Source organism: Myiozetetes cayanensis, unplaced genomic scaffold, assembly GCF_022539395.1.
Source record: "Myiozetetes cayanensis isolate MyiCay16 unplaced genomic scaffold, myiCay2020 scf26, whole genome shotgun sequence".
Classification (NCBI taxonomy): Eukaryota; Metazoa; Chordata; class Aves; order Passeriformes; family Tyrannidae; genus Myiozetetes; species Myiozetetes cayanensis.
Genome location: NW_026087477.1, coordinates 4,212,817 through 4,240,435, shown reverse-complemented (window position 1 = coordinate 4,240,435; position 27,619 = coordinate 4,212,817). Strand labels below are relative to the sequence as shown.

Here is a 27,619-nt window from a genome sequence, read left to right as displayed (position 1 = left end):
GGATTCACCGGGGCCGCCGTGGCATGGCCGGGAGGGGAGTTTGGCCCCGGGTGAAAGGCGGCGGCAGGGCGGTGGCAGGGGCTGCTCCGGGGTCAGGCACCTTTCCACAGGGTTTATCCCCTGGTTAATGATTTCCAGGGCGGCAGCAGGCGGGCGAGGAGCACCCAGCACCCACCGCCCGCACCTGGCCGGCTCCTACGGGTCCGACTGGATTAACCACATTGCAGACAGGCTTCATGGGGCCACAGGAGTCAGGCCTTGGCCACATCCAGCCCTTCTGCTCCCTGCCAGGGCTGGGGGCTCCCGAGGGACCCCGGGATCACCCCGCGGCCCCACACGAGCTGCGGCCTCGGTAATTAAAGATCCCGCTGGGGCTGTCGGCGAGAGGAGGGGATTGACGATGCCGACGGCTTGGCCACGGGCCAGGAGTAGTGGGGAACTGCTTCCCAGCTTCCCAGCATCCCGGCAACCCCGACGGCATCACACTGTGCCGCGACGCCGCAGCCCAGGTGGCCCTGCATGCCGGGCTCCCGGTGCCATGCTGGAATCCCAGAGCCATGCCAGGCTCCCAGTGGGATGTGGAGCTCCCAGTGCCACACTGAGCTCCTGGTCCAGTGTGGGGCTCCCAGTGCCACACTGGGCTCCTGGTCCAGTGTGGGGCTCCCAGAGCAATGCCAGACTCCCAGTTCTGTGCTGGGCTCCCAGTACCAACATCAGTTGTACAAGATCCCAGTTTGATGCTGGGATCCCAGTGCCATGCTGGGCTCCTGTTCCAGTGCCAGCCTCCCACCACAATCCCGGGCTCTCAGTGCAGCAGGAGGTGCCGAGCTCTCCCGGTGCCAGCCAAGGGCTCTGGTGCCCAAAATGCAGCGGGGGACCGGGAGGGGCCACATCCAGCCACCTCCGGTGGCCAAACCTCCAGCTCCATCACCACGGCACCGCACCGGGGCCATGCCCGGCTCTGCCACCGCCGGGACCGCCGGGACCACGGGCCCAGGGCGCCGGTTACGGCCCCGCCCGGGGCTGCGGGGCCGCGCGGGGCGCGAGGGGCGGCGGGGGCGGCCCGGTGCGGCGGCGGGGCCGGGACCGGGGCAGGACCCGGGAGCGGAAGGGGAGGAGGACGGGGAGGAGCATCCAGGGCGGCCACCGCGGCAGCGGCTGAACTTTGCTCTTTCACGGGAGGCGGGGAGAGCCCCGGGGCTCGGCGGAGCCGGTCCCGCCGCACCCGCACCCGCACCGGGACCGGGCTGCGTGCGGCGGCGGGGCCCGGGGGGGCGAGGGCGGGTCGGGGCAGCGCCGCCCCCTCCCTCCTCCTCCTCTCCTCTCCTCCTCCTCTCCTCCTCCTCCTTCCAGCCGGTGCCGCGGAGCGGAGGAGCCACCGGGGGCGGGAGCGGCCCCCGCATGCGGCCGGTCCCCGCGGGGGGATGCGCCGCGCCCCGCGCCCGCCGCCGCAAAGTTTCCGCGGGGTCCCCCCCGTTAACCGGGGCGGGGAGGAGGAGGAGGAGGAGAAATCGCTGGGATAAACGAATCCCTGGGCGAAAGGGATCCCGGCGATAGGGGAGGGCGAACCGAAAAAAAAAAAAAAAAGCCAAAAAAAAAAAAGAAAAAGAAAAAAGAAAATAACCGTGAAAATCCCAAACCGGCCGCCGCTCGACCAAAAAAAAAAAACCAAAAACAAAAACTTGCCGAACTCGTTTGCGGGAGGCACCGGGGCGGCTCCGCTCGATGCGGCGGCGGGGCCGGCGCTGAGCCCCGCGGCCGGTGCCGAGCCCCGCGGAGCCATGGCCATGGTGGCCGGCGGATGGGGAGAGCCCAACGGCGGCGGCGGCGGCGGCGGCGGCGGGGAGGAGGCGGCGTCCCCCGCGGGCGGCGGCAGCGACGCGGAGCACGGCGAGGAGGAGCGGGCCGGGGCCGCCGTGGACTGCGTGGTGTGCGGGGACAAGTCCAGCGGGAAGCACTACGGGGTCTTCACCTGCGAGGGCTGCAAGAGCTTCTTCAAGCGCAGCATCCGCAGGAACCTCAGCTACACCTGCAGGTACCGGGGGGTTTTGGGGGCGCCTGGGGAGGGGGGGTCGTCGTCCCCGTCCCCTTCCTGGGGTAGGGCAGCGGCGCGGTGGCGGGTCGGAGGGTGGTCGCCGGTGGCACCGGTGCGGGTCACTGGTGTGGCTCTGCAGTGGCCTCTGCGCTGGCCCTGCTGTGGCTGCGTGGTGGCCTCGCTGCAGCAGGAACGGGGGCACCGGTGTGGCCGGACAGGGGGCCCTGGTACAGGGTGGGGGTCCCCGGGTACAATCGGTGGCCCACAGTGCAGCACAGGGTGCCCGGTACGGCTCGGGGGTCCCCGGAGCAGCACCGAGGTTCCCCCTCGGTACAGCCCTGGCGTCTCCCGGCAGAGCACAGGCGTCTCCTGGTGCAGCACGAGGGTCCTCCCAGTAAAGCACAGATGACCTCCCCCAGTCCAGCACAGTGGCCCCCCAGTGTAGCACAGGGGTCTCTGGTGTAGCACAGGGATCCCCTCCAGGATGGCACAGTGTCCCCCAGTATGGCACAGGGATCCACTGGAGCAGCATAGGGGTCCCTTCCAGTACAGCACAGGGATCCCCTGGAGCTGCACAGGGATCATCTCCAGTACAGTACAGTGTCCCCCCAGTACAGCACAGGGATCCCCCCAGGACATCTCAGTGTCCCCCCAGCACAGTGCCGGGGCCCCTCCGTGCCCTTCACCCCACACCAGCAGCCCCCTGGCCCTTGGGCTGCGTGTGCTGCGTTCCCTGTTCCCGGGGCCCTCGGGCACAGCCGGTGTCCGGATCCTCGTCATCCTCGCCCGCCGCTGCTCCGGCATTAATTGTGCCCGTGAGTCACTCCGGTCACGGCCGCTGCCCCCGCACAACGCGCCGGGCGGCGGCAGGACCGATCCGGCCGGAGGTGCCGGGAGCTCGGGCACGGATCCGTTGGGATGCCGGGAACAGGGATCCGCTGGGATGCCCGGGTGAGGGGCTGCATCCTCTGCCAGCCCCCCCTCCAAGTGCTGCTGCAGATCCAGGCCCGCCAGCAGGACCAGGATATGACCCCTGGCAAGTTGGGAGCTGCCAATAACTCCGGAGTTTCTTGGGCTCGGAACAAGGATGGGGCTGGCTGGCCCTTGGAGGGGAGACCCCCGCTTCAGGCTGCTCCCAGAGAGGGAAATACCTCCACAGGGGCTGGATCCGAGCGCTTCCAGCGGCATTCTCCAAACCAGTGGGAGTGCTGCAAGGATGGCACTGCCACCCCATCCACAGGCATCCCTCACCCACGGGGCACCCCATCTCCACCCCCCGCTCTTTGCTTTCCCGGGGAGGGTCGGATGCTTCGAGGGAAGGGAAGGGAATTGTCTGGGAGCCGCTTTGCTCCCGTTTGGGCGGCCTAGATTTGTCCTCCCCCGTGCGCAGCGGCTCCGCTCCCGGCAGCTCCCGGCAGCTCCCGGCAGCTCCCGGCTCCGGGCCCAGCTGACGTCAGCCAGGCAGCTCGTGGCCGTGGCGTGGGGCCCCCCAGGCTGGCGGTGTGGGGCAGGGGTCGCTTCCCGTGTCCCCGCACCCCTGAGCGTGTCCCGTCGCCCGCCCCGCGGAGGCGGCGCGTGCGGCCGCAAAGCCCCGGCCCTGCCTCAGTTTCCCCCCTGGAGCAGCAGGGTCCGCTCAGCTCGGGATTAATGATTCGAAGATGGGGAATACAGATGGCTTTTGAGAAATTCCAGCTTCCCGGAACAAAGGGAAGGCCGAACCGGCTCCCTGGGAGACGGACGGACGCTGCATCCCAGATGTCGGGGTGACGGGACTCGGATCCCCCAAGACTTTTATCCCGCCCCTGTCCCTGGTATCTGGGCTCCCACTTGTGATGTTTGGGGTTTGGTTTTTTTTGGGTGGGGTTTTTTTCCCCTTTTTTTTTGTGCTGGGAAGTGATTTGGAGCAATAGAGAAACTGTTGGTTTTCCAAGTGGGGAGTGAAGTGTCGGAGGGGCCGGGAACAAAGCTCCCCCGGCAGCCCCGGCATCCGCTTTGTTCCGGAGTCAAAAGCGGCACCGAGCCCCGATGGCGCTAATTTGAATATTAAAAGTGAGTTGGATTCAGTTTAGTTCTTGCACTAAATAATTACCCGCTCTAATTACATAATTAGCACAGTCGACGCCTTTTGTAGCCTCGAAGTTTCCCAGGTCGCTGCTGCCTTTTCCATTGGAAAACTCCTTAGGAGCTGCTGGCAGGAGCTGAGGTGGTTTTTGGGGAGGTTTTCCTGGTGCCCTGAGGTCGTGGTGAGGGGGCAGCCAGGTGGGTTTGGCCACTGGGAGGGAGCCAAGACGATTTTTGGGGGGGTTTTCCAGTGGAAATCCCTGCCTGTCTCGCCTCTGGAGCCGTGTGGGAATTGTGGAGATTCACATCAGGGTTCCAGCCAGGTGGGTTTGTCCATGGGAAAGGAGCTGAGGTGATTTTGGGGGGTTTTCCCAGGCCCTGAGGCTGAGTAAGGGGCAGCCAGGCCAGTTTGTCCATTGAAAACCTTGTTAGGAGCTACTGGCAGGAGCTGAGATGATTTTTGGGAGGTTTTCCCGGTGCCTTGAGGCTGTGGTGAGGGACAGCCAGGTGGGTTTATCTGTTGGAAAGGATCTGAGATGATTTTTGGGAGGGGTTCCTCTTTCCTCCTACCCCAAGGCCACAGTGAGGGTCAACCAGAAGGGTTTATTTGTTTCAAGGGAGCTGAGATGATTTTTGGGGGGTTTTCCTGGTACCCCAAGACCTTGTTGAGAGTCATCCAGGCAAGTTTATTCATTTGAAGGGAGCCAAAATGATTTTTGGGGGGCTTTTCCCTGTGCCCTGAGGCCCAGGGAAACTGCCAACAGGCAGTTTCGTCCACTGGAAAGGATCTGAGATGATTTTTTGGGGCCTTTCCCGGTGCCCCAAGGCCATGGTGATGGTCAGCCTGGTGGGTTTTGTCAATTGGAAAGGGCCTGCAATGATTCTGGGGGGGGGTTCCCAGTGCCTTGAGGTCGCAGTGAGGGTCAAACCGATGGAGTTTTATTCACTTGCAGGCAGCCAGAATTATTTTTGGGGGTGGGGGGGCTTTTCCCGAGGGCGGTGCAGGCGGGGCTGTCCGCTGGGAAGGCGCTGGGATGGCTCCTGGGAGGATTGTGCCGGCGCTGGGTCCCGGCAGCCGGAGATGAAGTTGTCACCCGCCGCCTTGATTAGTTATCGCTCCTCCGCCGGCACAAGTTTTTATCGGGAGCACGTTCCGGAGCGCAGCGGTGATGTTCGGGATGAATTAATTCCGGTTGGAGCGCCGTGGGAATCCCTGCCTGCCTCGCCTCTGGAGCCGTGTAGGGATTGAGGAGATTCGTGTCAGGATTCCCGGGCAGAGCCGAGCTTGCCGCTGGACGATTCCCGGCCCTGCCTCCTGCTTTATCCGCTTTAATTTATCCCAGATTCCCTGCTCCCACCCCTTCCCCCCCCAACCCCTCCTGGTTTTGCTGCTGGGGTGGGATGTGAGTATCAGTGTCTTCCCTCTCTGATCCCTGGGAACGGGGGCTGGGGGGGTTTGGGTGCAGATAATTCCATTTGGGAATGGAATTGCTCCCCAGCTCAGCAGCTGCTCCTGGGGATGGCTGGTGGTGGCTGGAACTCCGAGCTCAGGGATGAATCCACATGCCAGGGGTGGGCACAGCCCCCTTCCAGGCTCTCAGGGGCTTTGGGGAGGGGGAACATCCCTCTGTCCCAGCTGGGGGATGTGTCCCCCTCCTCTGGGGACACGGGGACAGCGGTGCCTGAGGGGTAGTGGGATCAGCACCGCCCCAGCCCCGTAGGAAATAGTTGAAATTCCTCGAAATTCCTGGCGTGTCTGGTGGGCAGGCAGGGAGCTGCTGACATGGGACACCGCTCCCTGGCTCTTCATGTCCCCAGGGACTGGAGCCTGGGGGTCTTCCCAGCTTCCCAACAGCCTCAGGCAGCACTGGCAGCAGGATCCGGAGGAAAATGTAGGAAATGGCTGTTTCCATAGAATCAGAGCACCAGCAGCGAGGGGAAGGGCCGTGACCCAGGGCAGTGGGAAGGGGGTGCTGGAGGAGCTTGGGGGGGGTTCAGGAGCTTGGGGGAGGGGGTCACTCCTTCTTGGCCCCTCACCTGCTCCCGACCCTTCCTGCAGATCCAACCGGGACTGCCAGATCGACCAGCACCACCGCAACCAATGCCAGTACTGCCGCCTCAAGAAGTGCTTCCGTGTGGGAATGAGGAAGGAAGGTAACAGGCACAGGGGTGGGGGCACTTCCCAGGGTGGCCTGGGAATCCCTGGGATCCCTGTTTCCAGCAAACCCCCCTCTTTGCCCCCTTTTTTTTGGTGGTTTTTGGTTTTACCTCTTCCCGTCACCCCCCTCCCTGTGCCGGCAGCGCAGGTGGCTTTTGTTTGGAAAAGCCTTGGGCTGATAAGGAAACACACCTGGAGCAGGGATCACCTGCTGGGATGGACTCCTGGATCCCAGCAAATCCCACAGGCTGCTTTCCCCCCCCTGCTCCCCGTCACCTGGGGGGCTGCAAACCCCAAAATGCTTCTGCATCCAGGATGATCCCGAAAATCTCAGGTTTATCCCCAAAAATGTCCAATCCCTGTGGCTGGGGCTGTGCCAAGACAGGGAGGGAGATGCTGTGGCCGCTCCATGGCAAGTGGCATTGGTACAGGGAGGAACAGGGGACGGATGCTGGAAGCAGGACAGTAATTCCCTCTTTTCCAGAGGAGTCGGGATGGCATTATTGCCACTTAGCATGATTTAGAGCTCTCATTTAAGTGCCTCATGAACAGCCCATAAATTAATTACCAGGGATTGAGCAAATACTGGGCACTAATGGGGGCGAGGGGGGAGCCAAAAAATGGCTCTTCCTGCCTGCAATTAGGAGTGGGAGCTCCGGGGTAACGGCGCTTCCAAGGAGGGCGTTTTGTGTGGAAATAAATGATTCCTGCCATGGAATGACCTTGGGCAGTGACTGCAGCCGGTGTGGGGGGCTGTGGTGCCAGCTGGGCACCCAGCCTGGCGTGCCTGGGGTCAGGGATGCTGGTGGAAGCTGATGGATCACCAGGATCTTAAATGGATGAGTGTGGCTCCCTCTCCCTGAGTGCCTCAAAGCTGCTCCTCATCCCTTGGGATGGCAGGATGTGGCTCTGCTGAGGATGTTGGGTGGGTGGTGGGAGCATCCCCATGGCAGGATATGGCCCTGCTGGGGTTGTCAGGATGGTGGGAGCATCCTTGTGGCAGGATAAGGCTATGCTGGGAATGCTGGGCAGGTGGTGGGAGCATCCCCGTGACAGGATATGGCCCTGCTGGGGATGTCAGGATGGTGGGAGCATCCTTGTGGCAGGATAGGAGGATGCTGGGGGTGTCAGGATGAATGGTGGGAGCATCCTTGTGGCAGGATAGGGGGATGCTGGGGGTGTCAGGAATGTCCCTGTGGCAGGGTATGGGGATGCTGAGTGGGTGGCTGGTGGGAGCACCCCCATCCTTCCTGTGGGCACTGGGAATGCCGGGAGCTGGGGTTTGTCCAGGCAGGACCCAGCTCCCTCCTCTCGCCCCACAGCCGTGCAGCGGGGCCGGATCCCCCCGAGCCACTCCAGCACCAGCCCCAACACCATCCCCAGCGGGGAATACTTCAACGGGCAGCCGGTGTCGGAGCTCATCTCGCAGCTGCTGCGGGCTGAGCCCTACCCGGCCGCCCGCTACGGCTCCCAGTACGCGCAGCAGGGCAGCGTGATGGGCATCGACAACATCTGCGAGCTGGCCGCCCGCCTGCTCTTCAGCACCGTGGAGTGGGCCCGCAACATCCCCTTCTTCCCGGAGCTGCCCGTGTCCGACCAAGTGGCGCTGCTGCGGCTCAGCTGGAGCGAGCTGTTCGTGCTGAACGCGGCGCAGTCGGCGCTGCCGCTCCACATGGCCCCGCTGCTGGCGGCCGCCGGCTTCCACGCCTCGCCCATGTCCGCCGACCGCGTCGTCTCCTTCATGGACCAGATCCGCATCTTCCAGGACCAGGTGGAGAAGCTCAACCGGCTCCAGGTGGACTCGGCCGAGTACAGCTGCCTCAAAGCCATCGCGCTCTTCACGCCCGGTACGTCGCTGGCACCGGGGGTGGGGGGGACCAGGGAGGGGGTGTCCACTGTTTCCCCAGGGGTTGGGGTCCAGGGAGTGTCTGGAGAGGGCAGAAGGTCCTCATTCCCTGGTCTTTTCCCCCGTGACTTCTCTGGGGTTGACTCAGGGATGAACTTCCCAGGGCAGTGGGGACAGGACCTGTAGGAACACAGATACCCTCAGGGAAACGGAGGGGGATCTTGGGGAGCCCCAACCCTTGGCCCATCCGTGCTCTTCCCATGCCACAGAGGTGGTTTTGGGGTCCAGGGAGCATCCAGAGATGGCAGAGGGGTCCCCATTCCCTGGCACTTCACCGCTGTGGGTTTTGTCACTCCGGCGCGTCCATCTGGGTGCAGGGACAAGCATTCCCTGGGAGCGAGACCTGCAGGAATGCAGATCCCCCCCGGAGAAAACTATGAGGGTCTCACCCCTCGCTCACCCATGGAGTTGCCCTGTCCTTGCCAGTGCAACCCCTCCGAGAATTCAGGGCGTTGGGGGCTCCCCGGGGGTCTCAGGGCCCCTCCAACCGGTGCTCCCCGTTGTCTCCGCAGATGCCTGCGGGCTGTCGGACCCGGCGCACGTGGAGAGCCTGCAGGAGAAGGCGCAGGTGGCCCTGACGGAGTACGTGCGCTCCCAGTACCCGTCCCAGCCCCAGCGCTTCGGGCGGCTGCTCCTGCGGCTCCCGGCGCTCCGGGCCGTGCCCGCCGCCCTCATCTCCCAGCTCTTCTTCATGAGGCTGGTGGGCAAGACGCCCATCGAGACGCTAATCAGGGACATGCTGCTGTCCGGGAGCACCTTCAACTGGCCCTACGGGACGGGGCAGTAGGGACGGAGCGCGGGGGGGACGATCCCGGGACCGCCCCCCCGGCAGCTGGACGTGGACTCGTTCCCATGGTGTCCCTGGGGTGTTCTGTGCTGGGCCTCGGCCTCAGAGCTCTGTCTGCCACAGGAGGGGGCCCTGCTCCCCGCAGAGGCTGTGGGGTCACGGGGGTGTCCCCCGAAACCTGAAGGTACTCTCCGTGTCGCCGCCGATGGACACCGGACTGTTCTGGACCCCCTGGAGCTTCCCAGCCCCGCCCTAGTCCCTCCAGGGACTTTGGAGCAAACCTGGGGCTGGTTCCTCTCCCCGCTGTGGAATTTGGAGCATCCCAAGGGACCTCGGAGCACCCCCGGGGCTGGTCCCTCCCTCTGCCCAGGGAAGGGGGATCCCACCCCCTCTGCTCCTCCAAAGCTGAATTTCAGATGTCAGAAGGCTCAGGTGGGAGGTGGTGGGAGAGGGGACCAGCCAGGCTGGGACCCCTGGCTCTATCTCCCCACCCCAGCTCCAGTTCTGGGAATTGTGGAAAAAGGGTCATTTTAGAGCCCCTTTGTGCCCACCAGGCTGGATCCAGCCTTGAGGACTGATGGGCTGAGCTCGGAGCAGCCCCTTTTTGGGGATGGGGCCTGACCCCACCTTCCACTGAAGCATCTCCCCCGTGGGGGCACTGGGACAGAAGGGGGGGTCACAGGAGGGGCTGGGGGGGTTTTTTGGGATGTGAACAGCACCCAGCCCTTCTCCCTGGGCTCATTCCTGCTGCCTCCCTTACTGCTTTCCGCCCCCCTCAGCACCCCCCACCATCCCATGCCTCCCTGGGTTTTTTTCAGCCACGTTTGGGCAAGAAAGGAGATTTTGGGGGGACCAAAACCCAAAGGGGAAAGGGGTGATGCTGCTGGGGGGGGTCCCCAGGGCTGGAGGGGGCACATGGAAGGCGGGGGCGGGCAGAGCCAGGCAGGAGGGATCGGGGGGTCCCCCCCTCTCGGTGTGACAGACGGCGGCAGGATTAGCCGGGATTTGGCATTTAGGTTGATTCACTGAAAATATAATCCTTGTTCAATGATACTAAACAAATGAATTAAGTCAATAAAAGATGTTTCTTACAGCCCCGGGGGGGGTTTGGTGTGAGCAGGGATTTGCGGGGGGGATGGTGGAGCCAAATTTGGGACGTGATCCCAGCCCCAAAAAATGGAACCCCTATAAAACACCTAAAATTGGATGTTTTGTGGGTAATCCGGGGATTTGGGGAGGGGGGGCTCCAGGGTGATGGTTTATAACAAGGAAGGGGGGGGTCATTTGGGAATAAATCCTGCTGAGGAAGAGCTGGATCAGCAGGATGGAGGGGAGGAGTCAGCACAGAGGTTGGGATTGGGGCTTTTGGGGTGGGGGGAGGGTTGGGGTGGTTGGGGTCCCCCTTTCCAGGTGGGAGGAGTCACTTCATCCACCCCCTCAAGCCCCTTTCACACCGACCCCAATTTAAAATCAATAGATACACTTCATTTATTTAAAAAAAAAATTGAAATATTACACAGTTTCAAAGAGTTCCTTATAAAATATCACCAGGGGGGTCCTCAAAGGGGTTCTTCCCACCCCCCTCCCCAAATCCCTGGGGAGCTCAACCAAGGTGTTCTCTGCACCCCCCCCCAGCCATGGTTTGGTACCCCAACCCCTGTGAAGGCACCCAGGGGGGTGCAGACCCCCCCAAAAAAAACATACTTACAGGAGTGGGAGGAGACCCCCAGGATGGGAAGGCACTGAGGGGAGGCACTCACAGGGTGGGGGGAACACGGGGTGGTGGGGAGGAGGGGGGGGTCACACCAGCAGCTGCCTCCAGCCCCCCCAGCCTTGGCACCGGGGCGGTTTTGGGGGGATTTTAATACAAACAAAAGGCACAAAATGCCCCAAAGTCTTTGCAGAGAGGGTGGGGGGGAGCAGAGGCCTCCCCCCTGTGCCCCTCTTTCCACGGGGGTGGGGGGCTCAGGTCACCCCCGGACCTTGTCGTAGTCGCTCACCATCCGCTTGATGTGGAAGAGTTTGTTGCGGAGGGTTTTGGTCTCCAGCTTCTTGCTCTGGTAGTCGGGGCTCTGAAAGGCAGCAGGGGACTGGCATCAGGGCTGGGGGGCACGGGGAGGCAGGGAAACCCCCCCTCCAGCTGTGTAACACCCCCCCCCACCCCACCCCAGCTCACCCTCTTGAGGTCCTTGAGCCTGTTGTACTCCTCGGCCAGGTCCTGTGGAGGGAAGGGCACCAGGGGGGTCACAGCAGGGCAAAAGTGCTGCCCTGTGCTGTCCCTGGTGTCCTGCAGCATCCTGAGGTTCCGCAGCATCCATCCATCCCAAATCCTCCCCAGCATTCCCCCTGCCCAGGAGTGGCATCCCAAGGCTCGCCAACATCCGCCTCTGCTGCCCTGCAGCATCCCAGATCCTCAACACCCATCCCCAGCATACTGCAGCATCCCAAATCCTCCATCCCAGATCCTCAACACCCATCCCCAGCGTCCTGCAGCACCCCAAATCCTCCATCCCAGATCCTCAACACCCATCCCCAGCATCCTGCAGCATCCCAGATCCTCTGCAGAAATCACCCCCACTGCCCTGCAGCATTCCCCAGGCTCCCCCACCACCCATCCCAGCGTTCCCACAGCTCCCAGCGCGGCCCCCCCACCTGGTACTGGGGGCTGTCCTCAGGGACACTGTCCAGCTGCTTCCCCAGCTGGCCGAGGCGGTCGTTGATGGCGTCCATGTCGGCGCAGAGCTCCTTGTAGCGCCTCAGGTCCGAGTCGAACTCCTGCTTGTACCTCTGCCGCGTCGCGTCCGAGGAGATCGGGGGGTACAGGCTGGGGGGGGGGCGCACGGTGAGTCCCCCCAGGGGTGGCTCCAGCTGCGGGGGGGTGCTCAGGGGGGCTCCCCCAGCTCACCTGGCCCACTGGTCACGGTCCCGCTCGTCCCCGGACTCCACGGCCGTGGTGTAATCGGTCTCGTACTGGGACTCGTCCAGCTCCGGGTTCCGCCGGCGCCGGCGCCCGCGGCGCGTGGGGGGCTTGGGGGGCTGCTCCCGGCCCTTCCCCTCCGCGGGGCTGGGCTCCTGCTCTGGGGGGTCACTGCAGGGGACACAAGGGGGGGTCACAGAGGGGACAAACACCCAGCCCCCCCTGCCCTGGGGGTCCCTGCAGGATGACGGAGGGGACGGACGCGCAGCCCCCCCGGCCCTGCCCGCACTCACCCGTGGGTGCTGTAGGTGCCCGAGGGGTAGTAGCCATTTGGGGGGGGGCTGTAGGACGGGGGGCTGTAGGGGGGCGCGGTGATGGGGCTCGTGGGCTTCTCCGAGTAGGCCAGAGTGGCCGTCTCGTCCTGGGCGCTGGCCCCGTCCGTCACGTTCTTCACCTGCAGCAGGGACGGGGGTTCAGGGGGGGCTGGGCTCGGGGGACACTCCCCAGCCCCCCCAGCAGGGCCCAGGGGGGACACAGGGACAGAGGGGACACCGGTGTCTGTCCCGTGTGACAGATCCATGATGATGAGGCATTGTTGGCCCCCTCGGGACCCCCCAGAATCCTCCAGGGACCCCTAAAAACCCCACCAGCTGCTGCAGGAGCTCTTTGAGGGGCAGATCCAGGATGGCAAAGGACTGACATTCCCTGGGAACCCCCAAACCCCACCAGTGGGTGCGGGACCTTGTCAGGGGGCAGTCCCAGGAGCAGTGGGGACACAGGGCAGTCAGGAGAACCCCAAAACCCTTCCAGAATCCAGGGATGAGCCCTGGCAGAGCTGCAGTGGGGTGTCCCACATGGCTGTGGGGGAAAAAGGGACGAGGGGAGGGCCCCCTGGTGGGCATTTGGGGAGGGGGAGGCTGGAGAAGGACCCACAGATCCCCAAGCCCCCATGGGGTGGAGTGGGGTCCCACTGGGGGACAAGAACAGACAGACACAGCTCGGGGGGGCTCTGACACCCCCAGGGTGACACCTCAGGGGCTTTGGGGGCGTTCCTGGCCCCCCATCCAGCACTGCCCCACCCTGGACCCCCATCACCCCCCGGCACGGCCAGGGCTCCTCCAGGAGGACGTGGGGCGTCCGTCTGTCCCCCCTCCCGCTTCCTTCCTGGCCTTTGTGGGTTGTTTGTGCCGGAAGCCGGTCCCTGCCGGGATGGGGGCCCTGGGGACATCCGGCCGCTCACGCCGCTTCCGACGGCACCTTCCCCCCCACTAACGAAGCCACGGCTAATTGGGGGCCGCCAGGTGAGGGGGCCACCGGCGTGGGGACAGCCGTGTCCCCCGGGCCACGCCGGGGCGGCAGCGGAGCCGCGCGGTGCCTCCCGCCCGCTCGAAGGTCACCCCGTTATCTCAGCCCCATAAACCGGGAACGGGATGTCCCAGGAGGGGATCACACCCCGAAACCTCACCCGGGGGTGACCTCACGGTGTCACCGAGCCAAGAAGGACCCTCCCCCACCAAGGGACCCCGGGGAATGGGGGCCCTGTGTCCCAGAGGGGCAGGAAATGCTTTGCAAGGGAGGGACTTTAACCAAATAAATAAAACCCCAACAAAGGGATTTCTGAGAAATGAAAAATAAATATTAGACTTGCAGGCGAGGGTGAGGCGTGGGGACGTGGAGAGAGGAATGGGGACATGAGGGACAGGGAGAAAGACGTGAGGGGATGCAGACATGGAACAAAACCTGGGGGGACACCAGCACCTCTGCACATTCCCAGTCCTCCTTCCCTGCGGGATGCTGCAGCCATTCCTGAACCCTCCCCAGGCTCAGGGAGCTGCAGAGCCAGGGCAGGACAGGGCACATCCCAGGGCCAGCAACAGGGGGGGTCCCCAACACCCCCACCGTGGGGACACGGGCTCAGGGAAGCCGTAAATCCCTCGGCTTCCTGGTGGCACATCCCCACAGAGCCGGGTTAATCATTGCCCAGACCGAAACCACGCGGTGTGGCCGGGCAGTGTCCCCTGGCAGTGTCCCCTGGCAGTGTCCCCTGGCTGCTGTTTTGGGCACTGTCCCGTGGCCAGCGAAGGGGCCAGGACCTGGCCAGCACTCCAGCACCGAGCCCCTGGCCCCCAGCCCATCAGATCCCACCCTGTTTGCCGTGCAGCGAGTCCCAGAGCAGCTCGCCCAGTCTGGCACGCCGGGAAAGGCTGTGCCAGGGAATGGCAAAGGCTGGGAAAACACGGGGTGACAGGGAGGGACACGGCGGGTGCCGGGCACGGTGAGGCTGTGGGGGTGATAACGGGGTGTGCAAACACACCAGGACTGGGCTCTGGGGTGCCAGGTTGGGCAAGAGGAAGGGTCCCCCCACAGCCCTGGGGTCCCTACAGAGCCCCGCGGTCCCCACACCCTCCCTGTGCTCACCCCTGCACATCCCAACCCACCCCTGCCTTGGGAATGTCCAGCACAGGGCAGGCAGGGAGGAAGCTCACAGGGAGTCCCCCCTCACCCAGCCCACCTCAGACTCACCCACTCCTCCACGTTGGGACCCTCCTGGACCACTGGCACCTTGTCCCAGTAGATGTTTGGTTTTCCGTATTTCCAGATCTTGCTCCGCGTCTTGTGAGCGAAGAAGCAGATGAGGCAGAGGAGGATGACGATGAGGAACCCGCAGACGATGGCCACGGCCTGGAGGGGAGGAGGCAGGGGGCTCTCAGGGTGGGGGTCACAGGGGCTGGGTCCCCTGCATCGCCCTGGGATGAGCAGGAATTGCTCCCTTCATCCCCAAATCCTCCCAGTGTTGGACTCCCACCAGGGCATGGGGAGAGGGGCAGGGGCCACCCATCCCAGGATGGAGCCCATCAGGGGTTCCAGAGGTTTAGGGGCCAGGTCAAGCAATGGAGGGTGGTTTATTTTCCCATGGGGACAGGACAAGTTTGTGATTTGGGAAGCAGCATGGAGCTGGCACCCTCCAGCACCTCCACGCAGCACCCTGACCCCACCACCCGCTCAGCCACGCGCCAGCTCCCTCACCAGGCATCCCAAACAGCTTCCAGGAACCAGATCCCTGCAGCCACACAGAAACCCGCGTGGATCAGGCCCTGCTTGGCCTTGGCAGGGAGCAGGAGCAGCCGGGGCCGGGCTCAGGAATGCGGCATGGCCGGCACGGCCGGATGGGAACCGGCAGCGCCGGTCCAGCACATGTGCCACCAGCAGGAGCCCCGGGGCTGGGGACGGGGCTGGGGCTGGGGGCTGGGGGCTCTGCCTGCCCCACGGACCCCTCTGAGTCCCGAGCCGGGTTGCTGGCACCAGCAGTGCCCAGCTGGCACCCTGACCCCTCCCAGCCCTGCAGTGTCCCGGTCCTGTTCCGGCACTTTTACAGCCAGAGAGAACAAAGGTCCAGAAACTGGGTCTGTGTCGGGATGACAGCCCGTCCCCTCCCCGAAACTCCCGGCGCAGGCAGAGGGATCACTCCGGTTCCTCCTGCACCCCTGCATTGCCCCAGCCCTTCCCACAGCCCTGGATCACCCCAATTTCCCCTACAGCCCCAGCTCAACCCAATTCCCACAGCCCTGGATCATCCCAATTCCTCCCACACTCCTGGATCACCACGATTCCTTCCTCAGTCCCAGCTCATCCTGGTTCTCCCCAGTTCCTCCCGCATCCCTGGATCACCCCGACTCCTCCTGCAGTCTCAGCTCATCCTGGTTCCTCCCACAGCTCTGGATCACCCCATTCCTCCCACAGACCCAGATAATCCTGGTTCTTCCCACAGCCCTGGATCACCCCATTCCTCCCACAGCCCCAGCTCATCCTGGTTCCCCCCCTGCAGCCTCGGCTCATCCCAGCTCCTCCTGCAGCCCTGGATCACTTCCCCCAGTTGCTCCTACACGCCCAGATTATCCCAGTTCCTCCCACAGCCCCAGATCACCCCAAACTCACTAAAGACAGCGGGAAAACGCCAAGGGCAGGACGTGGTCACCAACCGTGGTCCCCAACCCTCTCCCTCCCCACCCCGCACCCCGTGGGACGCAGTCGCAAAGGGGTCTGTGCCCAGAGCCAGGCAGGGGGGCCCTGCCAGAGCTGGGGCTGCCCCCTCACCTCCTGGGGGTCCACGGTGCAGTAGTGGTACAGGTACTGGTTGAGGTAGGTGCTGCCACTGTAGATCTGGCTGCAGATGGTCAGCAGGGGGTTGTAGTAGTAACTGCCCGTCATCTGCGCCTGGGGGTTGACACCCACCACGTAGACGATGGAGGCGATGAGCATGGCCAGGGCCAGCACGGCGCTCACCACCAGCACCACCAGGTAGAAGCGGCGCGAGCGGGAGCCGCTGGACTTGCTGACGCTGGCCACGAAGAGCCCCAGCTGGGCCAGGAAGCAGAGCACGGCCATGGCGATCATGAAGCCGTTGGCCGTCCGCGGGTTGGTGACGCCGCCATAGTACCCCCCGTAGCCGTACCCGTAGTTCAGCCCGCTGCCGTAGTAGCCGGAGCCGTAGAAGCCCCCCAGGCCGCTGCCGTAGAGCCCCCCGAATCCGTAGCCGTACTCCCAGGCCAGGGTGGAGGCCACGCAGGCGAAGATGGCGATGCAGAGCAGGATGATCGTGGCCTCCAGGATCCTCACCACGCCGGGCGGCGACGACCACTTGTAGAAGTGCTGCGGCACGTCCTCGATGTAGTAGGAGCCCGGCGGGGGCGAGCGGGCGCCGTAGTCGTAGCCGTAGTCGCCCGTGGGGGCCCCGTAGCCCGTGGGGGGGCCGTAGTTGGTGGGGGGGCCATAACCAGTCGGGGGGCTGTCGTAGGACTTCTTGCTGAACATGGTGGCGGAGCCTGGGGGGACACAGACGGGCAGAGAGTCGGAGCCGGTCGAGCACCAGGAGGTGCCGGCACCGGCGCGAGGCAGAACCGCCGCGTTTCCAGCGCCCTGTGGGGACTTTGGTCCCGTCACCAGCACCGTCAACACCCGCCCGACGCCGCGGCACCCGAGTCAGCGTGGGGAAACTGAGGCACAGGGAGCCGTGAGTCACCGACAGCGCCCAGCCCGTCACGCCCCGGCCCTGCCCCACGGTGGGGACCCCGAGACCCCCCGACCTCCCAGACCCCACCTCCCACCCCCACCACGGCCACCAGACACGGCCTGAGGAACTGGGCATTGTTCAAATTCTCCTGGAAGCAGCAAAGCGCTTACCCGGGGCCCGCGCTTGCCCCGCGGGTGCTGCCGTAAGCAGATCTGGAGGATTAAAGAGGAAAATAATAACAATAACACGGGCCACGTGAGCAGCAGCCTCCAGGAAAGTGGTAAATCAGCACGTAAAAATTTGGGGGGGGTTTTCTCAAAATTAATGTGGGGACCCCCCTTCCCCCACGTAGTGCAGAGACCCCAACCCGGAGCAGGGAGCAGCGCCAGGGAAACCTGAATCCCTGTGGGAAATCCAACACGCGCACCCGTTCTGGAGGAGCTCAGTGCCAGGATCAGACCCCCATGGTGGGTGTGGGGGTAGGGAAGACCCTCTGACCCCTGGCAAGAGTGGGCACTGGGCCCCAGTGGTGCCCCCGAGGCTTTGGGGCTGCCCAAGTCAAACCCTCTCCACTTCAAGTGTCCCAACACCCCCTTGTCCCACAAATCCCTGAACCTCCCGATCGCAGTCGGATTCACCCCCGGACCGCGAGCTGATCCCCGCGCCCTCCTGGGGGTCCGAGCGGCCACCGGGACGCGGCAGCCGCGGGGACCCCACCACGAGCGGGACCGGGGGGTCTCGGGCTCCCGGAGCGGTAACCGGAGCGCGATGCCCCCGGGGAGGACACGGGAGGGGAGGTCCGGGGGTCCCTTCCTCCTGAAGGGGCACCGGGCAGGCAGCGCGACCTCCGGCCCCGCTGCCACGAGAGGAGCAGCCGCCTCTCGGCTTTGGGAGCCTCGGTACCGGTGGGGACCACGGTGGGGACCCCGGTGCCAGCGGAGGGGATTTTGGTGCCAGTGGGGACGCCGGTACCGGAGGGAAGCCCGGCGGGGATCCCGGTGCAGGTGGGGCGGCGGGGAAGGACGAAACCCCCCGTGCGCGGCGGGGCGCGGGGACCCCCGGTGCGCCCTCCCGCCCGGAGAGCCCGCTCGCCCCGCGGGGCCGCGGTCGGTCCCGGGGCCGGTGCCGGTCCCGGGGGGTCCCGTGGCCGCGGAGCCACTCACCTGCCGCCGCCTCCTCCGCTTTGTTCACCTTAAAATGGCAGCCGGGATCGATGGGAGGCGGTGGCGGCAGCGCTGCGGGACCGGCCCCGGGTCCCGCCCCCGGGAGGGGTGAGATGGAGGGGTGGGAGCACCGGGATCCGCCTCAGGGGGGGCGGTGAAACTGGGGGTGAAATCAGGGGCCGGTGAAACTGTGCCCTGTGCTGAGGGTCCCAAGGGCGCTGTGGTGGGATGGGGGTGCCCGCTGCCCCTGGACACGGTGGGTGCCCCAGGAGGCGCAAAAAAAAAGTTGAGACACGCCCCCCCCCAAAAAAAACAAACAAACAAACACCACCACCACGTTTATTAAACCCACTTATTAAATTAAAGCCACTTCAGCAGCTGCACCCCCTGCCCGGGGTGGGGGGCGGGAAATCCCCGATTCACAGGGTGAGGTGGGGGCACAGCCAGGGCCCGGGGACAGGAGGGACCACCCAGCGCTCGGGGGTCCCGGGGCCACGAGGCTCCACGAGGACCTCCAAAAGGAGGAGCCGGTGGGTTTGCTCCCCGTTCCCGCGTGGGTGCGATGGGTGGGTGGGTACTGGGTGATCCCTGCAGCATTGCCACCCCCTCCCCATCCCCTGGGGTGCCTCGGAGTGGGGGTTCCCCGGTCCTGGCACAGGCTCAGGAGCCACCTGCGCTGGAGCGGGTGACACGATCGTACTCCTGGATCCGCGCCTTGAGGTGCGTCAGCTTCTTCTTCAGGTACTCACAGCGCTGCTGCTTCTCCAGCCAGGCTGAATCCTGCCGGGAATTGCCCTGCCAAGGCACCGGGGGCCCGTGATGCCCAGGGCAACCCCCCCCCCGGCTCCCCAGAACAAATCCTGAACCCTCCCGCTGCTCACCCTCCTCCTCCTCACGAACTCACAGCAGTTGTGGGTCGCGTCCCGGAGCCCCGCGGGGGGTTCAGCCCTAATGAGGTGGCTGGAGGTGACAAATCCGGAGGGCTCAGGGGCACCCAGAATTCCTCCGGCACCTCCAGCACTTCCAAGACCTGCGGCAAAACCCTCCCCCAGGGCGCAGCCGAGAAATTCCAACGCTCATTAATTTTCCAGGAGCTGCCTTCGGGCGCTGCTGATGCCACCGGAGCCCGGGGGTCCACGTGTCTCCTCCTGTCGCCCCCAACACCCTCTGCAGCACCCCCAGGGCTCACCCTTAATCCCTGCAGAGAACGCCCAGCTCATCCCACCCAAGCCCGCTCGCAGGACTGTGCCCGGTGCCCACCCAGGGACCCACCGTCCTGCCCGGGGGGCGACATGTGGCACGGAGCTCCCGGTGCAGATCCACGTATTCCGCCAGCTGGTCCTGGAAGACGCCCTTGTACCCCTCCCTCTGCCGGGGGCTCCGGATCGCCGGGTACCTCCTGCACTCCCCCGCCCCCAAACCACGGGGCTCAGGTGCTGCCCTCACCCCCGGGACCCTCGTGGTTGGGTCCCGGGGGGTCCGTGACACCCCCGTGTCCATCCCCGTCCCCAAAGAGCCACTTACACCACGTAGTCGGGGACGGCGCGTGGCCGGGGTGACAGTCTGGGGGGGATGGACCTGTCCCCCTGCTTCTCCTGCTCCTTGGCAGGACGGACCCTCCCCGGGGGTCCCCGCGGTGGCACCACCTCGTCCTCGAAGGTGACACACCTGGCACGGGCTGGCGGAGGCTTCGGGACACAAGGGAGGGGTGTGAGGTGGTCCGAGGGCTCAGCCCCCCTGTCCCCGCTCCGTACCGGGCGGTCCGGGGGTCCCGGCGGGGCGGGGGGCCTCGGCCAGCGGCTCCCGGCGGTTTTGGGGTGATGGGGGTGCCCCGGGTGCATCCAACTTCGCTCTCGCAGCTCCTGGCTGGGTCCCGCTGGAGGAGAAGCCCCGGGATGAGGGGGACAGGAGTGGGTCCCAGTGCCCCCCAGTCTGGACTGGGATGGGAAGCATCTACTGGTGCTCCCAGCACCCAGGAGTAGGGACCTCCCTGGAGGAGCAGGGGGAGGGTCCCCTCCACGACCCCGCGAGTCCAGCAGCCCCTGGGTCACTCCTGGACACTTCGTGTCCCCCCCTGTCCCAGTGCCAGCCCCCCAGGGCAGTGTCCGGCCCCGACCCCTGCCACCAACGTTACCTGCCCGTCTCATGGGGGGACACGGCCCCGGGACCCACCGCGATGTCCCTTGGCCACTGCCACCACTGCTGCCACCACCAGTGCCACCAGTCACCGCCACCACCGCCCGGCACCGCCGGTTAATCATTAACAGCCTCGTGTCACCCCAAACCGTGGCACCGGGCCCCGCGTGGGCAGCCTGGGGCCCCTGCCCCCCCCTCCCCGAAGGGCCCCCCACCCTCCTGCCCCCGCCTTCTGCAAGACCCCAACCCCGTCCTGGGGCTGCAGAGGGGACCCAGGATACCCCAAAACAGCTTGGGATCCCCCATCACCCCACCCAGTTGGCTGCTATGAGCCCCCCAAACCAGCCCCCCCAGTGCTCCCCCCACCCGAGGGGTTTGGAGCCCCCATACCAGTCCCACAAGGTTCTCAGGGTGAGGGGACCCTCCTCAGTGGGGGGAGCGGCAAAGAGCCCCCCAAAACACGCCCTTTCACCCCCCCGGGACCCCACCCCCCCCGCCGGGGCGGGGTCCCGCTGCCGCGAGCAGAGAGTGACGCGTCCAGTTCAGGCTCCTTTAATTTGCGCCTCAGCCCCCCCGCGACCCCCCCACAGCGTGGAGGGGAGAGCAGGACCGGCCCCGGGGGGGTGCAGGGCTGTGGGGGTCCCGGCAGAGGGTCCTCGCCCACCCCGTGGGGGGGCTGGGCTCGGTATTGCATCCAGGAGTCTCACAGCGCTTTGCGATGGTTGGTGCCGTGTCCCCCCCAACCTCCCACCCCCACCCTCCTCCCATTTTACAGACGGGGGAAACTGAGGCACAGAGAGGTGACGTGACTTCGCCAAGGTCACTTCGCGGCAGAGCCAGGAACAGAGACACGCCTCCCCCTCCCCGCCCAAATCCTCCACCCCGGGGCTCAGCCCTGCTCTCACCACGGGGGTCTCTCCCTGCTCCGCACCCTCCAGGCAAGACCCCAGGTGCCCCCCCACCCTGCCCCCAACCTCCACCCCCTCCTCACCTGGGGGGCAGCCCCTGGACTCCCCCTCACAACACTCAGGGCTCCTGGCTTCTCCCCCTCTCCCTCTCCCCCCACTTCCCAGGGCTGCTCCAGCCCCCCCCAGCGCAGTGGTCGCTGCATCCCACCCCCCCAAAAAGCCCTCCTGGAGGCTGGGGCTCAGCTCCCACCCGGCCAGGGGGGCACGGAGGGGCTCCTGGGAGGGGGGTCTCCAGCCTCACGCCAGCACAGTGAACGCAGGAAATTTATACAGGGCTTTACAGAACAAAGCTACTGAAATCAGCCACACGATGGCCAGACATAAGAGGGGCCCCCCCAACACCCCCCCATCACCCGCTGTCCGAGGAGGTGGGAGAGGGGTGACATGGGGGGACCTGTGCCCCCCACACACACCCCCCTCCCTACCAACCGCTGTCTGAGGAGGTGGGGGGGCGACAAAGGGGGGCCTGTGGGTGCCCCCATAAACCCCCTCCCATGACCCGCTGTCCAAGGAGGTGGAGGAGGCTGTAAAAGGGCACCCCCAGCACCCCCCTCCCCATCACCCGCTGTCAGAGGCAGGGGGGCACCGGCAGGGGCGCGGGGGGCGTGGGTGGGGGTGCAGGGGGCTGTGGCCGAGCAGAGCCGGGGGGGCCAAGCCCCCAGGAGCTCCCTCTGCTGCTGGCCCAGGGCCTGGCTGACCAGCCCGGGCAGGGCCAGCAGGCTCAGCCCCAGCGCCTCCAGTTTGCTCTCCAGTGCTCCCAGGCGCTTCTCCAGGTCCTCGTGGCGCTCCTGCAGCTCCGAGACCATGTCGTACATGATGTTCTGGGTCTGGGGGGGGGTCACACCGACACGGGGGGGGGGTCAGTGCTGGATCCCCCCACAGTGGGGTCTCCCCAACCCCCCAACCTCCCCTCCAGCATCGCTCACCTTCGCCAGGTCCACCAGAGTGTTGGCCTGGTCGTTGAGCTTCCGCTGCTCCATCTTCACACTCCTCAGCCTGGGGAGACACAGGGGGAGGTTCAGGCTCAGTGACTCCCCCCAGGAGTGCCTTTACACCCCCATGCAGCCGCCCTCCAACCCAGCATGCAGTCCCCCCACCCCAACCCCGCAAGCACAGCCCCTGCCCCTCCATCCCTGCGGCCCAGACAGAGCCGGGGGGGCCACTCCGAGGTGTCCCCCCCACCCCAAACGTGGTAGCCAGAGCTCATGCACAGGGGAGCAGCCGGGGAGGGGGGGCAGAAAGGGGGTGACTTACTTCTGAGCTCTGCAGGGACAGGGCAGAACAGAGACAAAACACAACAGCAGGTTTAATACCACCACGAAGAGCGCGGGGGCACGAGAGCAGAGCAGCACCCCCCCCCCACCATGGACCACCCACCCAAGCCAGGCACCCCTCAGTCCCACCCCCACCAAAAGCAGAGCCCCCCAGCCCTGCTCCCCTGACAAGAGACAAGGTCACATCAACCCTCATCAGTGGGGTACCCCTGGGGTCACCCCAGGAGCATCGGGGTTCCCACGTGCTGGGACAGCATCCCATAGTGGGGGGGGGACAGGGGACAGGAGGCAGGGACAGGGGACACCAGAGATGGGGGACAAGGACAGGAGACAGGGGATGGGAAGACAGGGAGAGGGGACATATGGGATGGGGAAGAAGTTGGGATGGGGACAGCAGATGGAGGACAAGGACGAGGGACAGGAGACAAGGACAAGAGACAGCGACAGGGGAGGGGGACAGTGGAGATGGGGGACAAGAGATAGGGGATGGGGACAGGGGACAAGGACAAAGGACCTCCTGGCTCCCAACCCAGGGCTCCAGGCAGGCGCAGGAGGGGAGGAAGCACCCAGCTCTCCTCCTGGGGGAAAAAAGAACCTCTGGGATGGGACACCATTCCTGGTAGGAAGCAGGTAAAGGTTTGGCACTTACTGATGGATGGCTTGGAGGAACTTACGCTGGTGTTTCCGAACTTTGGCATGGTCGATCTTCTTCACCAGCTTGGTGTGTTTGTAGATGAGCCACGTTTCCCTGAGTACGTTGGCAGCAGCATTTTTCACCTGGAAGGCACCGAATCCCCCGGGATCAGGGGTGGGCGGGGCCGGGGGAGGGCCGGTCCTGCCGCCGGGGAGGGGCGAGGAGGGGCCGGGGGGCCTCACCCGCTTCGTGAGCTGCGTGTCCATCATGAAGTTGTGGACGTGTTTCTCCGCTTTGGTGAGCTCCAGTTTTCGGGCCACCACGGCCACGACCAGCGCGGTGCAGCCGGCGCCCTGCGGGCAGGGACCCCCGGGGTGAGGTGTGGGAGGAAGGGGGGCCCGGGGGGGCGCAGGGGCCGCGCGTGTCCCCCCCCCGCCCCCCGGCCCGGCGCTCACCATGATGCCGGTGAGCAGGCACACGCCCTTCCCGCAGTAGGTGTGCGGCACCATGTCCCCGTAGCCGATGGACAGGAAGGTGATGGAGATCAGCCACATCGCCCCCAGGAAGTTGCTGGTCACCTCCTGCTTGTCGTGGTACCTGCCCGGGGCCGAGCGCAGCCGCTGTCACCGCTGGCACCGCTGGCACCGCGCTCCCCCCTCGTGGTGCCACCGCTCTGCCACGCGGGGTTTTGGGGCGCGTTGCCAGCCGGTGGCTGCAGCCAACGAGAGTCCCCGAGCTCCCGTGGGTGCTGCTGGGAGCCCCAGAGAGGTTGGGGACACCCCGGGGACACCGGGCACGGCCACTCCAGCCACAGGCGCCGGGCAGGAGGGATGCCCTGAGGGGGCTGCGCCCCCCAGGAGTGGGGCTGGATCAGGGGGCGCTGCTGGGTGAGGACAGCAAGGGGACAGGCTGGGAGCAGCCCCACAGCGACCTCCATCCCCCAGAGATCTCAAAGCACAGGACACGGGTGTCACCCCAGACCCCCGGGGAGGGGACACGCCATCCCTGCAGAGACCTGCATGAACCGGGGCACCCCGAGACCACCGTGGGTGACACTGGGTGGGCAGTGGGGGGGGACACTGTGCTTTGAGATTCCGTGGCCAGAGCCGACGCCACGGACACAGCCGGCCGTGCCCCCCACCCCTCCCCGAGGGACCCCCCTGACAGGGGGACGAGCCCGGCCGGGACACGGAGCAGTGGCCAAGCTGGGCAGCAGGACTGGGACATGCTGGGAGCAATGGGGAGCTGGGAAAACGGGGTGCTGGGGGTGGGGGGAGGGAAGGAGGGGAGATGGGAGCAAGCTGGGGGGGCGCTCAAGCGTGCGGTGAGGAATTTAGGATTGCTGCGTCCCTCCACCCGGCCCCCCGGGGGGCTTGGAACCTCATCTGGCGCTGAGGGGCATGGCAGGGAGAGGGGGGGGGCACCATGGGACAGGCTGGTACTGGGGGCACCCCTCAGCCCAAGGGCAGGAAGATGCTGGGGGCACCCACACCCTGGGTGGGGTCGGCAGCCCAGGATGTCACCCCACAGTGATGCTCCCCAGGACCTGCAGATCTCCCCACTCCCGAGGAGCACCCTCCAGGCACCCAAAACATGCAGGTTAAGGAGGGGAAGCACCAAGGAACAACATCCAGGGCCAAGGAAAACCCTTTGGAGGCTCCTCCAAAGCCTCCCATTCAAAGCAATAAGGATCCAGCGGCTCCTTCCCAGCTTCTTGCCGGGATTTCCCCTGCCAGGATCACCCCAGAACCCACAGCAATCCCTGCAGCAAATCCCCTGAGAGCCCTCCAAGAGCCAGCACAGAAGGAGCTGTGCCCCAATCCCCCCACAATAGGACCCCCGTTTCGTGCCCACAGCCAGGTTGGGCACCATGGCCCCCCCAGCTGGGGGGCACAGGGGGGACAGGAAGCAGCTGCTGAGGTTCCAAGTGGAAAAGGGCTCCAGCCCCTTTCCATGTCCACGGCCCCTTTGCCCCCCCAGCCTTGCCCCCCTCCCACCCTGGCTGCAGCTAATCCTAAATTCTGGGAAGCAGAAGCCTGGGGCGGGGCCGCCCCGTGCAGGACGCGCTGGGGGTCCCTGGGGTCACTCACAGTTTGTCCCTGCAAGCAGCAGAGCGTCAGGGAGGGAAAACAAGAGCAGTTAATGCGCGGCCCGGGGAGGGGGGGCCGGCCCAGAAGGGGCGGGCACGGGCAGGACACCGGCGCGGGCATCCCGGCCCCGCCCCGCGGGAGCAGCTGAGGAGCACGGGCACGTCCCGAGCCAGGTCCCCTCCGTGGGACCCCCACATCCTGGGACCCCTCTGAGTGACCCCCACCATCCTGGGACCCCCCTGTGAGGCTCCCACCTCCTGGGACCCCTCTGTGAGACCCCCAGCTCCACCTGGACAACAGAGAGTAGATCCTGCCCCACCCCTGGCGGGCACAAAGGAGCTTGGGAGAGGTTTGGGGACACCCTGGGGGTCCGGCCACCCACACCTTGCCTCGGTGAGCGAGCTCAGTTTGGAAAAACCATCACGGCCACCGTGGGGGTCCCACCAAGGGGGTCAGCCCGGAGAGTGGGGGTCTCTCCTCCAAGAGGTCTCTTCCCCAAGGGGTCTCTCCTCCGCCCCGAGCCCCCCTCAGGGTGTGCACCGTGCGTCCTCAGCTGCCCCCAGCCCCGCGCTCCCCCCCGAGCCCCTCCAGGGAGCTCCCCCCGCACCTCTCGCACACGCGGACGGTCCAGGCGGCGATGATCCAGGAGGAGATGCTGAACACCAGCAGGACGGTGCCGGGGCAGATGGTCATGAGGGTCTTCATGACGAAGCGGGTGTTGAAGTTGATCTTGTTGAGGGCCCCGATGCTGCGGGACGAGGCGTCGGTGAAGAGCTTGCTGTGCAGGAGCATCACGCGCCCGATCAGGTAGAGCCGCAGGAACATGGGGATGGACAGGATGATGTCCACGTCGGCGTCGGCCACGGAGGCGGCGTAGGTGAAGGCCAGGCGGGCGGTCCAGGTGAACAGGTACTGCCCGGGGATGGGGTGGATGGCGCACACGATGAGCTCCAGCGCGATGAAGAAGATGCGCTCGTAGGTCATGGCGATGCGCCAGTCGTCGGCGCCGTTGTCCACCATGAACAGCTGCGGGGGCACAGAGGGTGCTGGTGGGACCCCCGGGGCGGCAGGACCCCCCTGGGAACCCCCCGGGGCGGGTGCCCCTCACCTGGATCTCCCTGGCGTGGTACATGACGATGAGCCCCAGGAGGATGAGGGTCGAGAGGCTGATAAGGCATTTCAGTGCAAACGAATACGACGACTCCTGCCGGGGGAGCGGGGCCAGGGTGAGCCAGACAAACCCCCGGACGAACCCCCACCCACCTCCCACCGCCCCCACAACCTTGGTGTAGACCCCCCAGGACAGCTCCGTCTCCGTGACCATGACCACGATGCCGAACATGCCGAAGATCAGGGCGTAATCGCTGAGGCGCTTCCGCTTCTCGAAGAGGGCTCGCCGGTGGCCCAGCTTGTACCCGATGTTCTGGTTCCTCCGGGGTTCCCCTCCCCGCTCCTCGGCCGCATCCTGCCCCGGGGCCGCCGCTGGGCCAGGCTCAGGACCCCCGGGCTGCTCCGGCCGCGACACCACCACCTCGAGGCCGGGGGACGGGCAGGGCCGCAGGGGCTGGGTCTCCCCCTCGAGCGTGTGCAGGGAGCGGGCAGAGGCGCTCAGGGGGCCCCGGGGCCGTGTCACCCCCCCATTGTAGCGGCAGCCGCTCATGGCTCTGGCGGGGAGGGGGCCGGGCGATCCCGCATGGCTCAGCGGCGCGGGGGAGACCTGCGGGACAGGGGACGGGGGGCTGCGTGGGTGGGGGAGCCACGGGGAGCCGGGATCAGCGTCCTCGTCCAGCCCGGCACCAGGTGATGCTTCCCAGGGACATGTCCTGTCCATGGGGACACGTCCTACCTACAGGGACATGCCCTGCCCATGGGGGATGTGCCCTGCTGGGGGGGGACGTGTCCTACCCACTGGGGACCTGTCCTGCCCGTGGGGGACGCGTCCTGCTTGGGGGAGGACAAACCGTGCCCACAGGTGCGTGTCCTGCCCAGGGGGGGACGTGTCGCGCTCACGGGGGACGTGCCAGCGCCCTGCCCACGGGGGACGCGTCGTGCCTACGGGGACATGTCCTGCCCGTCGGGGACGCGCCCGCGTCCTGCCCACGGGACCGTGTCCTGCCCCCGCCGCAGCCCCGCCGCACCCTCCGGGGGTGCGGACACCGAGCCCAGGCCGTGCCCGTGCCCCGCGGTGCCCCCCCCCGCCCCGCGCCGTTGGCCGTCGCTGCCCCGCGGCCCCGGGACGGCTCCGCTCCGGTGTAACGAAGCCGCAGCCGCGCGTCCCCGCCGCCCCCGAACCCGCCGCGCGCCGCGCCCGGGGCTCCCGCTGCCCGGGGGCTCCCCGGTGGGCTCCGGCCCGGCCGCCCCCGGCCCGGCACCCCCCCCGGCGAGCGCGGTACCTGCCGTGGCCGGTGCCGGGGGCCGGGCCGGGTCCCGCCGCCGCCGCAGCCGGAGCCGGTCCCGGGGGCGCGCGGCAGCGCTGGAG

General features: G+C 66.1%; 4 protein-coding genes across 5 annotated transcripts; 1 reads left to right on the top strand and 3 right to left on the bottom strand.

Annotated features, from left to right (window-relative positions):
- Positions 1-1,215: 1,215 nt before the first annotated feature.
- NR2F6 (nuclear receptor subfamily 2 group F member 6) lies at positions 1,216-10,040 on the top strand. Its single transcript, XM_050321173.1, has 4 exons — positions 1,216-2,035; positions 6,156-6,250; positions 7,577-8,101; positions 8,673-10,040. Exons 1-4 carry the CDS (start codon positions 1,782-1,784, stop codon positions 8,945-8,947), a joined length of 1,149 nt encoding a protein of 382 aa, XP_050177130.1. The 5' UTR covers positions 1,216-1,781; the 3' UTR covers positions 8,948-10,040.
- A 21-nt stretch (positions 10,041-10,061) lies between these two features.
- Positions 10,062-18,143, bottom strand: OCLN (occludin). 2 transcript variants are annotated; one of them, XM_050321171.1, is made up of 8 exons: positions 18,039-18,143; positions 15,960-16,687; positions 14,388-14,546; positions 12,158-12,318; positions 11,853-12,035; positions 11,600-11,771; positions 11,124-11,165; positions 10,062-11,019 (listed from the first exon to the last, which is right to left on the bottom strand). In XM_050321171.1, the coding sequence occupies exons 2-8, from the start codon at positions 16,674-16,676 to the stop codon at positions 10,918-10,920; spliced, it is 1,536 nt and encodes a 511-aa protein (XP_050177128.1). In that variant the 5' UTR covers positions 16,677-16,687; positions 18,039-18,143; the 3' UTR covers positions 10,062-10,917. The 2 variants fall into 2 exon arrangements, with proteins under 2 accessions (XP_050177128.1, XP_050177129.1); XM_050321172.1 differs by lacking the exon at positions 18,039-18,143 and adding an exon at positions 17,046-17,109.
- A 220-nt stretch (positions 18,144-18,363) lies between these two features.
- On the bottom strand, positions 18,364-20,274 carry OCEL1 (occludin/ELL domain containing 1). The gene is made up of 4 exons (XM_050321229.1): positions 20,173-20,274; positions 19,563-19,914; positions 19,311-19,437; positions 18,364-18,833 (listed from the first exon to the last, which is right to left on the bottom strand). The coding sequence occupies exons 1-4, from the start codon at positions 20,183-20,185 to the stop codon at positions 18,699-18,701; spliced, it is 627 nt and encodes a 208-aa protein (XP_050177186.1). The 5' UTR covers positions 20,186-20,274; the 3' UTR covers positions 18,364-18,698.
- A 1,129-nt stretch (positions 20,275-21,403) lies between these two features.
- Positions 21,404-27,128, bottom strand: KCNN1 (potassium calcium-activated channel subfamily N member 1). Its single transcript, XM_050321228.1, has 8 exons — positions 26,423-27,128; positions 26,249-26,344; positions 25,748-26,166; positions 23,506-23,647; positions 23,293-23,403; positions 23,066-23,193; positions 22,069-22,138; positions 21,404-21,969 (listed from the first exon to the last, which is right to left on the bottom strand). Exons 1-8 carry the CDS (start codon positions 26,969-26,971, stop codon positions 21,442-21,444), a joined length of 2,043 nt encoding a protein of 680 aa, XP_050177185.1. The 5' UTR covers positions 26,972-27,128; the 3' UTR covers positions 21,404-21,441.
- Between the last annotated feature and the right edge of the window lie 491 nt (positions 27,129-27,619).